This window comes from Lipotes vexillifer, unplaced genomic scaffold (genome assembly GCF_000442215.2).
Source record: "Lipotes vexillifer unplaced genomic scaffold, Lipotes_vexillifer_v1.1 scaffold441, whole genome shotgun sequence".
Lineage (NCBI taxonomy): Eukaryota > Metazoa > Chordata > Mammalia > Artiodactyla > Lipotidae > Lipotes > Lipotes vexillifer.
In genome coordinates, this window is record NW_006773600.1 from 775850 (window position 1) to 791586 (window position 15737).

At 34.2% G+C, this 15737-nt stretch overlaps 1 protein-coding gene across 1 annotated transcript in view; it reads right to left on the bottom strand.

Moving 5' to 3' along the window:
• MDGA2 (MAM domain containing glycosylphosphatidylinositol anchor 2) overlaps positions 1-15737 on the bottom strand; it is an 846526-nt gene that overhangs the window by 224478 nt on the left and 606311 nt on the right. Inside the window, exon 7 of the mRNA XM_007448438.1 lies at positions 10632-10961. Coding sequence (XP_007448500.1) covers positions 10632-10961 — 330 coding nt within the window. The remainder of the gene's footprint in view (positions 1-10631; positions 10962-15737) is intronic.

Sequence of the window (15737 nt, forward strand, 5' to 3'; positions counted from 1 at the left end):
TCGAGTAGTTCTGGTGGCAACCTTAGGATTCTCTATGTATAGTATCATGTCATCTGCAAACAGTGACAGTTTACTTCTTCTTTTCCAATTTGTGTTCCTTTTTTTTCTTTGTCTTCTCTGATTGTCGTGGCTAGGACTTCCAAAACTATGTTGAATAACAGCGGTGAGAGTGGACATCCTTGTCTTGTTCCAGATCTTAGAGGAAATGCTTTCCGTTTTTCACCGTTGAGAATGATGTTTGCTGTGGGTTTGTTGTATATGGCCTTTATTATGTTGAGATAGGTTCCCTGTATTCCCACTTTCTGGAGAGCTTTTTATCATAAATTGGTGTTGAATTTTGTCAAAAGCTTTTTCTGCATCTATTGAGATGATCATATGGTTTTTATTCTTCAATTTGTTAATATGGTGTATCACATTGATTGATTTGCATATACTGAAGAATCCTTGCATCCCTGGGATAAATCCCACTTGATCATGGTGTATGATCCTTTTAATATGTTGTTGAATTATGTTTGCTAGTATTTTATTGAAGATTTTTGCATCTATATTCATCAGTGATATTGGTCTGTAATTTTCTTTTTTTGTAGTATCTTTGTCTGGTTTTGGTATCAGGGTGATGGTGGCCTCATAGAATGAGTTTTGGAGTATTCCTTCGTCTGCAATTTTTTTTTTTTTTTGCGGTACGTGGGTCTCTCACTGCTGTGGTCTCTCCCACCGCGGAGCACAGGCTCCGGATGCACAGGCCCAGCGGCCACGGCTCACGGGCCCAGCCGCTCCATGGCACGCAGGATCCTCCTGGACCGGGGCATGAACCCACGCCCCCCACATCGGCAGGCGGACTCTCAACCACTGCGCCACCAGGGAAGCCCTGTTGGAAGATTTTTAAGCACAGTTTCAATTTCATTACTTGTGATTGGTCTGTTCATATTTTCTCTTTCTTGTTGGTTCAGTCTTGGACTGTTATACCTTTCTAAGAATTTGTCCATTTCTTCCAGGTTGTCCATTTCTGGCATAGAGTTGCTGGTAGTAGTTTCTTAGGATGCTTTGTATTTCTGCGGTGGCTGTTGTAACTTCTCTTTTTTCATTTCTAATTTTATTGATTTGATTCCTCTCCCTCTTTTTCTTGATGAGTCTTGCTAATGGTTTATAAATTTTGTTTATCTTCTCAAAGAACCAGTTTTTAGTTTTATTGATCTCTGCTACTGTTTTCTTTGTTTCTATTTCATTTATTTCTGCCCTGATCTTTATGATTTCTTTCCTTCTGCTAACTTTGGGTTTTGTTTGTTCTTCTTTCTCTAGTTCCTTTAGGTGTAAGGTTAGAGTGTTTATTTGAGATTTTTCTTGTTTCTTGAGGTAGGCTTGTATAGCTATAAAGTTCCCTCTTAGAATTGCTTTTGCTGCATCCCATAGGTTTTGAATTGTCATGTTTGCATTGTCATTTGTTTCTAGGTATATTTTGATTTCCTCTTTGATTTCTTTAGTGATCTCTTGCTTATTTAGTAATGTAGTCTTTAGCCTCCATGTGTTTGTGATTTTTACGTTTTTTCCCCTGTAATTCATTTCTAATCTCATAGCGTTGTGTTCAGAAAAGATGCTTGATATGATTTCAACTTTCTTAAATTTATTGAGGCTTGATTTGTGAGCCAAGATGTGATCTATCCTGGAGAATGTTCCATGTGCACTTGAGAAGAAAGTGTAATCTGTTTTTGGATGGAATGTCCTATAAATATCAATGAAATCTATCTGGTCTATTGTGTCATTTAAAGCTTGTGTTTCCTTATTTATTTTCATTTTGGATGATCTGTCCATTGGTGTAAGTGAGGTGTTAAAGTCCCCCACTATTATTGTGTTACTGTCAATTTCCTCTTTTACAGCTGTTAGCAGTTGCCTTATGTATTGAGGTGCTCCTATGTTGTGTGCATATATATTTATAATTGTTATGTCTTCTTCTTGGATTGATCCTTTGTTCATTATGTAGTGTCCTTCCTTGTCTCTTGTAACATTCTTTTTTAAAGTCTATTTTATCTGATATGAGTGTAGCTACTCCAGCTTTCTTTTGATTTCCATTTGCATGGAATATCTTTTTCCATCCCCTCACTTTCAGTCTGTATGTGTCCCTAGGTCTGAAATGGATCTCTTGTAGACAGCATATATATGGGTCTTGTTTTTGTATCCATTCAGCAAGCCTGTGTCTTTTGGTTGGAGCATTTAATCCATTCACCTTTAAGGTAATTATCAATATGTATGTTCCTATGACCATTTTCTTATTTGTTTTGGGTTTGTTTTTGTAGGTCCTTTTCTTCTCTTGTGTTTCCCACTGAGAGAAGTTCCTTTATCATTTGTTGTAGAGTTGGTTTGGTGGTGCTGAATTCTCTTAGCTTTTGCCTGTTTGTAAAGCTTTTGATTTCTCCATCGAATCTGAATGAGATCCTTGCCGGGTAGAGTAATCTTGGTTGTAAGTTCTTCCTTTTCTTCACTTTAAGTATACCATGCCACTCCCTTCTGGCTTGTAGAGTTTCTGCTGAGAAATCAGCTGTTAACCTTATGGGAGTTCCCTTATATGTTATTTGTCATTTTTCCCTTCCTGCTTTCAATCATTTTTCTTTGTCTTTAATTTTTGCCAATTTGATTACTATGTGTCTTGGGATGTTTCTCCTTGGGTTTATCCTGTATGGGACTTGCTGCACTTCCTGGACTTGGGTGGCTATTTCCTTTCCCAAGTCAGGGAATTTTTCGACTATAATCTCTGCAAATATTTTCTCTGGTCCTTTCTCTCTCTCTTCTCCTTCTGGCACTCCTATAATGAGAATGTTGTTGTGTTTAATGTTGTCCCAGAGGTCTTGTAGGCTGTCTTCATTTTTTTTCATTTTTTTTCTTTATTCTGTTCTGCAGCAGTGAATTCCACCATTCTGTCTTCCAGGTCACTTATCCGTTCTTCTGCCTCAGTTATTCTGCTATTGATTCCTTCTAGTGTAGTTTTCATTTCAATTATTGTATTGTTCATCTCTGTTTGTTCTTTAATTCTTCTAGGTCTTTGTTAAACATTTCTTGCATCTTCTCGATATTTGACTCCATTCTTTTTCCGAGGTCCTGGATCATCTTCACTATCATTATTCTGAATTCTTTTTCTGGAAGGTTGCCTATCTGCACTTCATTTTGATTTCTTTCTGGGGTTTTATCTTGTTACTTCATCTGGTACATAGCCTTCTGCCTTTTCATCTGGTCTACCTTTCTGTGAATGTGGTTTTTGTTCCACAGGCTGCAGTTCTTCTTGCTTCTGCTGTCTGCCCTCCTTCTTTCATTATTTTCAATATATAATCTGAATAAAAACTGTAAAAAAAATGGTTCTGAAGAACCTAGGGGCAGGACACCAATAAAGACGCTGATGTAGAGAATGGACTTGAGGACATGGTGGGTGGGAAGGGTAAGCTGGGATGATGTGGGAGAGTGTCACGGACATATATACATTACCAAATGTAAAATAGATAGCTAGTGGGAAGCAGCCACATAGCACAGAGAGATCAGCTCGATGCTTTGTGACCACCTAGAGGGGTGGGATAGGGAAGGTGGGAGGGAGGCATAAGAGGGAGGAGTTATGGGGATATATGTATATGTATAGCTGATTCACTTTGTTATAAAGCAGAAACTAACACACCACCGTAAAGCAATTATACTCCAATAAAGATGTTAAAAAAAACAACTGTATTACTTATTCAAACAGGTTCCAGACAAGCCCCCTAACCACTCCCAAGACTTCCAGATTGTTGTGTTTACATGTCTCCTATATAGAAAACCTGCATCAGCCACAGAACAATGTTAAGACTAACATAAATGAGCAGAAGAAACAATTCCAAATTATTGAATAAATTTTTATAAAACACATTTAATATAAGGAGTAAAACCTATTTTCTAATAGGCAATGTTAAGCATAAAATATTCTTGTTGGTAAATTCTATATACATAAATATGAATTTTATAACTACACCTGCCATGTAGGCTGACATTAATACCATCCTTTACTGAAGAAGCACAAATAAATGGAATTAGGTATCTCTACAAGTATGCTGTAAGCCCAAAATTTCCTGAGGAATGTTCTGTGTACATGGCCAATAAAAACAATATTATGCAGTTCATTTTTTCTCTGGTAAGTTAATTAAACACAATAGCAATTTAAGGGTCTTAGAGCCACAGTAAAGATATCAGCTAGCCACGTTTAGTTCCAGTTCCAATGCTATATAGGTGAAGAGGCATTTTCAATGACTATGAAAAGAAAGTGGGAAAGGCTGTAGAAGAGATAATTCTATTTTTTTTTGGTGGGATAGTTTCCCTACTGACACGCTGATTAAAACACTATTCTTTCTGGCCCTTATCAGGGACAGTTATAATACCTCTTCCAGTAAACACAAGAGTCAACAGAGAGAGAGGAATTTTCAACACCTAAAGAGTAAATTCAATCTTTATGAAATTAGTCCTGCCTAAGGCCAGTGTGAAAGTCAGCCATCCATTCTGAAATAAGGAAACTGTCTACATATCCAGGAAGACTCTAAAGTTCAGAGCAAATCTCACTGCTTTATAATTGTGGTTTTTTTCATTGTTTCCTCAAAATTTAAATATATGTGTATAGAAACAGATAAAAAAATAGGTGAAAGAGTTCACAAACAGAATAGAGACAGTTAGCAGAAAATCTTATATGCTAGGAATGAGACGAGCAATTGCAAAGTAATCTCAGGAATCCTTGCAGCGTAATTCTAGAACATGGGCACCCTAGCAGAGAACAATATCTTTAACAAGGAGCCCAGTAAAATATAGTTGACCCTTAAACCACAAGGGTTTGAACTGTGTGGATTTTCAATAAACACGTACTATAGCACTACATGATCCCGGGCTGGTTGAATATGAGGATGTGGAACCTTGAATATGGAGGGCCTGACTATAATATACTCAGATTTTTCACAGCTCAGGTGTCAGTGCCCCTAACCCCCACACTGTTCAAGGGTCAGCTGTATACACATAAATGAGAAATAAGGAATAACTGAGATTTTTGCCTCAATCATTAGAAAATATATTGATGTTTGCACAAATAAGTTATATGTGGATTTAACTTAATTTCCTAGTAAGTTTACAGAGTTCAGCTTTGTTATGATTTTATTTCTTAATTAACAGGGTTTCAGAAGTCTAGGTTAGAGGTTAGCACACTATGGCCTATGGGCAAAATATGGTCCACCACTTGTTTTTGTAAATAAAGTTTCACTGGAACAAAGCGGTACCCATTCATTTTATTGTCTGTGGCAGCTTTCCTACTATATTAGCAGAGCAGAACAGTTGCAACAGAAACCATATAGCCTGAAAAACTAAAATATTTACTATCAGACTCTTTACAGAAAAAAATTGCTGACCTCTGTTCTCCATCATTAATTTGGATGTCATGGTTGAACCTCACAATTTTGGAGTCAAGAAAGAAAATGAATTTTTCTTTGTCCAGTTACTCAGGAACCAATTACATAACTTTTGACTACATGGAAGCTTCATTGTCAGTTCTTACATGTGTTAGTCTTACTTATGACTTCCTCTTACGTAAAACAACCTGTCACCCACTATAGTCATTCTATAAAACTTCAGTTCTGATCAGCAAAATTTCATGAGTTTCTACTCCTCCTTAACTTGAAAAGGGCAAAGAAGCAAATCCAATTAAGACAATCATTTGTCTTTTGCTCTCATGCTCATCAACTATTCTTATTAGTTGTGTACCATAGTCCTCTATTATCAAGAACTTTTATTTCACAGGTGTGAATACTTGTACAGACAATTAACTATCATAATTATAGTAACTAGCCTGGTAGTCAGCAGCAAAGATAAAATTTCCAACTAATTTTCTCAATTTGTTACCTTCTCTGTGTACCTACGCTTATGTTGCTGCCTCCGGTTTAATCCTCTAAATCTTGCTCCATTTTTTGCTATATAAAATGTCCCTGTACTCAAACAGGGGAGAAAAAAAAATCATCAAATTTGTATTGAGTCTTCTGTCTCACCACGGAATTCCACAGATTACCAGGCTCACTGTTATATTTTCTAGGCATGATGCAGATGCTTCAGAGTTTACTATAAACCTACGAGTTTTCAGGTCATACAAAGGAATACATGCAAGCTGAAGAGCACCAAAGGACTTTATGCATAACAATACTGGAGGAAGCAATGGGATATTTTTCAGCAACCCTCTGAAAATTAAAAATCTACTGTAACAATTATACTTATGTAAACGAATAAGAAACAAGAAATAGTATTTTAAGGGTTGATTTTAACTGTTGCCAAAATTTTAGGCTAAAATTTACATGCATTTTCCAGCAAGTATGTGAATGATTTTCATTTTACAAGATTAACTGTAACAATTAATATTTCAGTATATTTAATGTTTTAATTGAGAACTTTACAATTACTACAATGTAAGTTACCTGCAGTCTAGCCACATAAAATATAGCTTCATTAAGGATAATAATAAAATTGAAATAAACCAATAAAACTTGCTTGTATTAATATCAGTTAATATTAATTCTACAGTAAAAAGCAAGAATCACATAATATTTCTGGGACTTTCTTCGTCCTGTATATTTTGCCAAATGTTTTCTCCCTTCACTGTCACTGTCATAATGCTCCTTCTAGCAAGATTTAACTTAAATATTGTTTTTCTGTGGAATTTTTCTGTGCCCACATTGACGAAAACATTCATGATTCCTACAGAAGTCTGATAAAACTTTAAGTACAGCATCCATTCCACTATGTATCATGCCTTATTTTTAAATCATCTGACAACTAAGTAATTTGACAACTTAGACTGTAAGATCCCTAAGGGCAAGGCCCACTGTCTGTCACCATGAGACATACAGCCAGATACAGAGCAGTAACACAGTAAAAGAACCTGCAAGGGACATGATTTTAACTTGACAGAACAACAAATACTCACAATAAAACAGTTTGCATGTTTGCAGAACGAGGAGGAAAAAAAATATTTCTAATGTTGAATTAATGTGAAAAGAAGACATAATCTATTATCACATATATCATAGCTTTTATTATTCAGTCAGATGCATGAGGAAAACTCCAAAAGGCAAGTAGCCTCTGTTTTTTTTTTTAAGTCAAATCACTGCCTTTTAAAAATATGAATAATTCTGTAAACTAGGATTTACCTTCCTGAGATATTTTATATTTCAATTTTAAAGTACTCAAAAACATATCTAGAGATGCAATTCTGTCATTTAAAGAAACAGTTTTCAAACTATTAGGCAGAAGTGCCTTATGGTACCTCATTCTCATCTTAATAAGTTTCATATATGTCTCTTAAAACACAGTTAACAACTAAGATTCAATGTAAGATTCTGTATGAAAAACAAAAGGTTCAGATTTTTTTTTAAGTTTAAAATGTCATCCTAAAATTGCTTACATTTAACATAATCACAATGCTTAACACATAAGAAAACCACTGACCACTTGGTCAATTCTAAATTCCCTAAAATAGTACTAACTAGCAAAACCCAAAATCTAAAAGGGCCCCACATATTTACTTATGTCTTAACAGTAGTTTCCTCCTTTTTGACTTTGCTGAATTTGTGGGAATTTCCTCTGAATCCTATATGGTTCATAGAATTAATATAGTTTAAGATTTTCCTCCATGCTATAGCTTGTTCAAACTCTATCCCCAGTAATATCTCTATATTTCAGATTAAAGCACTGCTTTAAGTGTAGTCTTCTACTCTGTGGGGATAAAAATAAGTTTTATTGATACCAACTGAATCACACAATCTCTGATCTACAGATCTTTATATTGCACTCTGGTATTCAACTCTACTGTAAGCAAAATGAAACATCAAATCCAGTTTCAGCATGAAAATAGAATACGTAATCACATTTGTGACTTATCCTTTGGGTTAAACACCATCTTCTGCAGACCTCTCTATCAAAATACAATCCCGTGCACAGGCCAGTCCCGCAAGCATGTCACCTGTGCAGCCATGCTTAGAAGGGTCCCACACTTGGCTTAATGCTCTGATATTGCCATCATGGAATCCTTATCAAGTTCTGAACTAGGGACACATTTTAAAAAATTTTCACTGTATGCCACAAATTATGGAGCCAGTCCTGCCCCTGAGAATGATAACATATTAAATAATAGTATAAATTGGTCTATGAATGGTTTTCTTAAAGTCTGCAGGGAATTACAAGATCAAGAAGAGAGACACCAAATGTCTACCTTGCAGAGGTAATAATAGGAGGAGGAAAGAAACCTAAAAGGAAAGCTACATGCACAAATTAGCTCATTTTTTGATTTAATTATAATTTATTGAGTATCTTCTAAGTGCCATGTATTGTTCCAGATGCTGATATTACAACAATGAACAATACAGAGAAAGTCCCAGCCTTCATGGAGCTTCCACTCTAGGGAGGAGACAGACCACAACCAGGTCTGTCGGTGGTGGGTAGGGAACAGAAAAGGGGAGTGTTTTGGATTTAATATATCTCCTTCATCTTGAGCACTGTCACCTTTGGTAACCAGACAAATAATAATGGTTAAAAAACCTTAATTATAACAACTAAACTTTTATTAATAAGAGGCATTTCTTGAGAATTTTCTGCTTTTCTGATCACCTTTTGGAATTTTCCTTTTAAGATTTTTGGAAATTTCATGAATCAATGCTGGTCATTTACAGTACAGTTTCAAATAGGTAACTAACTAGGGTATATAAAAATGAATGTTAGGACTCATTTTGTGAATAATTATATAATGCTCCTTTCTCCTCTCCATTCTCTGCTCCCTCTTTTGTCTAAGTTTAATGGTATATGAACTGCACTCCCAACAGACAAGTCTGTTTAGATAGGAGCACTGATTCTTTACATATAAGTTTTTGTCATTGGTTTCAAAAAAGAAACAAGCAAACAAAACCAGGCAAACAACCAAACAAACAAAGCAATGGTCATAATTCAGTGTAGACCATCTGGAAAATTGTCTCTCATAAATAAGGAAAAATGATCATGGATTTTACAAAATTGTTCTTACTCTTATGGGAAATATCATACATGGGTGTCCCTAGCATGTTGATGGAGGTATTCCATGGACATCTGTTGATTGAATAAATACATAAATGAATGATGACTGACTGAGCATGTCAACAGCTTTCCTTAGATATCCTCAAATGAGTCCATCTAGGGATAGCACTAATTTTGAACACAAGTTAGATAAAAAATAGTTATTGTAGTTTTGTTTGTTTGTTACCTAGAAAAGGACATATTTCCAAACACAAGTACCTTTCATCACCCTAGAATGGAATATCCTTTAGAAATAATGCAGAATGGTGAAAAGTAAGCACATTTGGTCAGCCTGAGGTATGGACCATATCCCTTAAGGAGTAAAATCAATCCAGTGTGCACTGCAATTTGGAATCATGAAAAGACACAAAATCTCAGGTCAATCTGTTAACATACAAGAGTCAAAATACTGCCTGACTGGAAAGAAGCAGCCAACCATTTAAATTCCCTCAAAGTTCTGTGATGACCTAGATGGGTGGGATGGGGGTGGGAGGGAAGTCCAAGAGGGAGGGGATATATGTATACATAGAGCTGATTCACTTCATTGTACAGCAGAAACTAACACAACATTGTAAAGCAAATATACTCCAATTAAAAAAAACAAACAAACAGAGTATGTCTGCTATCTACATTTGTGCTCTATGTTTTCAACACATATTATTCGCCCTAGGATTATATAAAAATCCTAAATTAAAATTCAATCTAGTAACAAGCTGGCAAAACAAATAAAGCAACGTTGTAGTTCTCCAGATGCATACTGATTGCAGTTCATAGAATCACAGGGCTTTAAAACATCCTAAGAATTAAGCTAATATGTCCTCCCATACCAAAATTACCCTGTAATTTCCCTTATCCATAGACATTCATTTAATTGAGAGAAAATTGATAACACATTTTTGGTTTTAACCTTAATAGAAGAAATTTCACTCCAATCTATTTTTATATTTAGCCATTCTCATTGTGAAGAGATTCTATCATAAGGTTCTTGAAAGAGTCACATCTGATTACTATTTTAACATGTTTATCATTGGTTTTTGTTGGTGGAAAATACATTTCTTATATTCCTTATATTTGAATACTCAAATTATCTCTCAGTATTTTCTTCTATGGACTAAATAGCTTCTGCTTGCTTCACATTTCTGAAAATTGTCCTAATTCTTTAGCCATTTGGTGTTTAACATTATTAATTAACATAATTTTAGGCTTTACAGAGAGTTCCTAGTTAATAATTTAAAAACTGGTACCATTTAACCCAGAAGCCTATATCTATCATAGACAACACTATTAACTTTATTTGCACTATTTCTGTAAAACCACACGTAAATCTAAATCAAATCTAAGTCTAAATCAAAACCTAATGTAAATCTAAATCTAATCAAAATCAAAGTCTCTTAACATGATATTTATTGGGCATTCGGAATGTTAGGATTTTGGTTTTAGGAAGCTTTTTGAAAATTAGAATGTTCTTAGCTTGGCTGAAGACTATTTTGTTTTACGTAAAAAAAGAAAATTATTCTCAATTTGAACATCTTTTGAATCATAAATATGCTTCTTACCTGTGCTGCTGGATATATTAACATCAATACTGATATCAGATATTCCTCCTCCCTTCAGAGATGCTACACATGTGTATGTCCCAAAATCCGTGAATTTTAAATCAATGATGTCCAAGTTTGTCGTTCCCGGGGAGACATCCGGATCAGTCTGCGTAATAACCATCCGTTCAGAACTTCTTAATGGACGACCATTTTTAAACCAACTAAATGTTAACTCCTCAGAAGGAACAGCTTCTACTTGGCAAGATATTTTCACCTCACGCCCAATCTGGATGTTGTCATCTTTGTGATAAGGATCTGGTGTGATCCAAAATCGTCCTTTTTTTAATGCTAAAACATAAAAATTTCGTAAGTTATTAGTGTTACTTTCATAATGTTAGGGATGCATTCACTCTAGGTAGTCATCTCTGGGCTGAAATAAAGTAAAACAAAATAAAGTAAAATGTACATATGTTTCTTCAGTTTCCAAGTAGTGTGCAAATTAATAAAACTCATTTAGGTAATTTAGAAATAATCTAAAGACCTAAGTCACTTAGACACTCTAAAACTGATTTTTATAAATTGGATAATATTTTCCAATAATATAAAAAATGCTTTAAATCTATATATGATACTTAAACATTGTTGCCGTTGAATTTTGAACAAATGATGAAACGTGTTTATATAAAGTCATTAGGTATTAGAGTTAAAAATAATTATACGGATCATTAAGTCCAATTCCTTACCCATGTCATACTTTAATTATGGCACAATTTCCCAAATAACTCAAATATTGCATAAATTTCATATTAAAGAAAATTCTTCTAAGGTTGTATCTACATGCTGACCAAAACTAGCTTGGTAAAAATTCAGTCAGTTCATATTCATGAGGTATTTTCAATAGTAGTGAAATAACCTAAATTGAAAGAAATACTTTTTTCAAAAAATTTGCTATGATGGCTCTATTCCACCATTCATAGATGTCTCCAGTAGAAACTGTTTGCTGGCTATTTCATGCAGATGGCCAAAAGAACCTCTTGGCAGATGGCTTGGAAAACATGCTGTGTTTGTATCCTAACAGCAGTGCTTTCTGAGTCTAAGGTCAGTGCTGTTCTCACAACCTGTGTCAGTAATGATAACTACCAGAAACTGCCGGGGGAGCATCTATTGGCTTCTTAAGGGCTCCAGTTCTGAACTCTGAATGATACTGTGTACTCAATTTGGAATAGAGTTTGTTCCTTTTTATGGCAGTTATACTCACATACCCATCTTTCTTTTCTCCAACATCTTACTAATGCCCCTCTCCTTTAACATCACCATCTCTATATGATGAAATGTAGCATATGCAGTGAAACATAATTATCATTCACTTTTACAATTAAACCTAAATATATGATGACACTGGCAAAAGTGACGTGAATTTAGAAGACCTGCAGATGTTGGAGGCCTTCTAACTGCATTCTGGGTAAAATTTCCTCAATTTAACTTGATTTTCCTCAGTCCAATAAAGGCCAGAAAAAACCATGGAAATCTGTAGAACTATTTAAGAATGCACTAGAGATTAATACATTTTTAAATCTTAAAAAAATTATTTTAATTTTTACTTTTCAGCCTCAAATATTTTCATCTGCTTCCTTGTTTGCATCTTAATAAGGAGAGAGAAATGAGTATCAAAAGCAATGTTTATATCATTCTTTTTATTCAAGAAATATTTATAGGGCTCCTGTTCAGGACTAGGCACTAGGCAAGGACCTTATAACATGAGATGAACAAAACAGACATAAACTTGACCCTCATGTATGGCAAACTGTGTACTCGTAACTTATAGTCCAGTTTATCTACCCAATGCATATGATACCTATGTCTAAAAAAAGATACGAAATGTTTTATAAGTTTGAAGAAGTCTGAATCTCAGAGGAGAATCCTCCAAAATATTGTTTAGAAAATGCACAAAGCTTCAGGCTTAATAAAAATACTGAAAGACAAATATTTAAATCACATTCTTATATTGCTGTTTGTTACATCTTCCAAATGCAACTTATGAAACTTATTTATTCCCAACCATAACTTTATCAGTATATGACTTTAGGATAAAATCAGGAGAAATTATGGCATTCCATTATGTACAGTCATATATTTATATTTTAATAGGGTGCTGAAATATATGACTTTATATCTAGAAAAGGAAATGTGCTGAAAATGTCCATATCTGGCTACTATATTTAGTATAATATACTGTGCACATATAATTCAAATGCAATTAAATTTCTGTAGCACATAGCAAATTATAAGATAATAGAATGTCTTTTACTTTTTTTAAACAGACCTAAAAAAATAGTATGTCAAGGAGCATTTACTTTTGTTAGCATTCATAACATTTAAATGAAAGTTTCCTTTCATTTGGTAAGAATTTTCCTTATCCTGTTTCTATAGAGAAATAATAAAGCTAAAAAAAAGTTAAACAGACGATTCATACTTTTCAAAGACAAAAATTTTGTATATATATGTGTAATAGTTTCGTATGGGGGTACATTTAGGATAAATTCCACTCCTAAGTTATATGTTGGTTGTCATATACAAATATGACAAAAAACTCTGATGTTTCAGTGATTAAAATTTATTGACTACGCAGCTATTGTTTTCTAGCTTTGTTCTCTGTACAGTGACATATTAAAGTGATACTGATGTTGAGAGAACTGCAAATTCATCAGACAAATTAGATTTAAACTACTAAACAATTCAAAAGCCACTGATAAAAAAAAAAAGAGATCAATATCTATGTTACATATCATGGACTGTTTTAATCATGAGAAATAACTTTTAAAATCCAAAGTAAAAATATTTTAAATATTATAAATCTAATAATCAATTCAGAAATAAAATTAGATATGATATGTAACTATATTTTTGATAGAAAGCAATATAAGCAAGTGGGCTTTTAAGAACGAACTCATTGCCACAAATATTTGTTGATGTCAGTATCAGACAATTCTATGATTTGGCCAAAGTCAATCATATTAGTCTTTCAAATGACATATTCTGAAAAGGAAAAGAGGGACAAGTCAGTCTGGCAAGTGAGCTAAAGGTAGGGAATATCAGAATAAGTAGCATGGATCAACTGACTGGAGAGCCATCTCTTTGAGTTTGTTTTATGTTACTCCATAACAAAATATCTGGTTTTACTGAACAGAAATGTTCTAAGGAAAACAAAAAGTGTGTGTGTGTGTGTGTGTGTGTGTGTGTGTGTGTGTGTGTGTAGCCATCTGACAGTTAAATTTACTTAATTTTCTAATTTATTTTGGCTGCTCAGAAAACTAAGAGCATAGCGCTGCTAACTAGGCACAGGTGCATTAAGAACTTGAAACCCAATTCTAGTTTTTCATTTCTATGTGGTCCGATATGGGCAATCTAATTTTTATGGATCAAGTGCATCATTTATAAAAATAGGAGGTGATTGTATTATGCTCCCTCTGAGACCCATTGTGAGAAATAGCTTATTAACAATAGTGTAGAGCTTTGAATATATGAAGTGTTTAATATAGTTAATCAACGGGGAAGCAAGTTTCTTCGTTTATAATTAAACATTCTTTTCAGTGAACAATTTATAGTAGTGCATGCAATGTTAAAATCATTTCCTCCTACCAGTTGATTTCAAATACTTAAAATTAATCTGCGATTAGTACCAGAGTATAACAGGGGTCCAACAGGCATAAAAAGACTCATAGAACTAAAGAAATTCTATGGAAAAAAAGAGGAGAAATCCCTTTCCCCAAATGCAATTTCTTAGCCTGAATATAGAAAATCCTGTAACACCAGCCTGAGATAACATTAGATTTAGCTTAATGTATCATAAATTGTGATGGATGAACCTCAAAAGGTACTTGTTTAGTTTGGCAATGCATGTAAAGAACTGGCATCAAGCTGAGCCTCTGTTCTGGATAATCAGCTTAGAAACACTGCAATATAACCCATAGCCTCCTTTCATAATATTGTGAGAACTGAATGCAATTGGCTCACATTCACTTTTGAGAGGTTACTTGCCAGGACATTCTAATTGCACTCACTAAAGTCCCTCTACTTTGAGATTTACAAAGGTGTTTTGTGAATAGAATGAAACTAGTGTATAAATGTAAGGCCACTGCAAAGATCTGGGTAGGGCTTGCTGTGGACCTTTCCCTAGAGAGAAAAGTGGATTTTTGCCTATGAGTGACTAAAGTTTTAAGGCACGCTTCAATTATTTAAAATTAGATTACTTCTTGAGTTTATCCTTGAGCTAAAGACCACTGGCTTTGGAGAAGTCTAGGCTCATGGCTTCCAGGAATACAATATGCAGATAAAGACAAAGAGGAGGCTGTGAGATTGTATCTTTCCTATAGCTATAGATTTAAAATGATAAAATGCACTGATTGCTTGTCAGATGTTCCATGAATTATACAACACATAATAGTCTGTATTAAAATAAAATTTGTAGATGGAACAAAAATAACATTAAATTAAATGACATTTTTAAATGTTTAAAATTTTAATGACAAAGCATCTATTTGGAGAGAAGAAATATCAGGTGTCAGCTTCTGAAACTCTGCTAAGAATTTGTTTCAGAAGGATGATGAGACACAAACTGACCACTGACCACCATTCCAAGTAGATAAATTAGTTAAAAATCTCCAAATATATCACTTCTTACAATCTCAGTAGGATTCTGGTCAACATGAAACACTGGTAAAATGTTGCTAAGAAGAATGAATCTAGAAATAATTAATAGTGTAATCAGACAAATAAAAATTGATTTTCTATTCATGTATTCTCTGTTAAAGACAATAAAAATATCTGAGTGAAAAAAGTATTTGGTAGTCGTACTGGATGCCAACTGAATAAAGAGCTGGAAATATATTACATGAGCAAAGCAACTTGAGATAGTAAATGATAGTATATAGATATAACCTGTCCTATTATAATTAGATGCCTATCTTTCTCCTCAAGGGGACTGTGAACACCTGGGGAGTGGGCCCATGCCTTACTCTCTTTTTTGTCCCTAATCCTGAACCCGGTTGGTTCCTTGTTATAGTTGGTATTCAATGGTTTTCTTTAAAATCAATTAAACTTGACAAAGCATTAACTTTACAGATT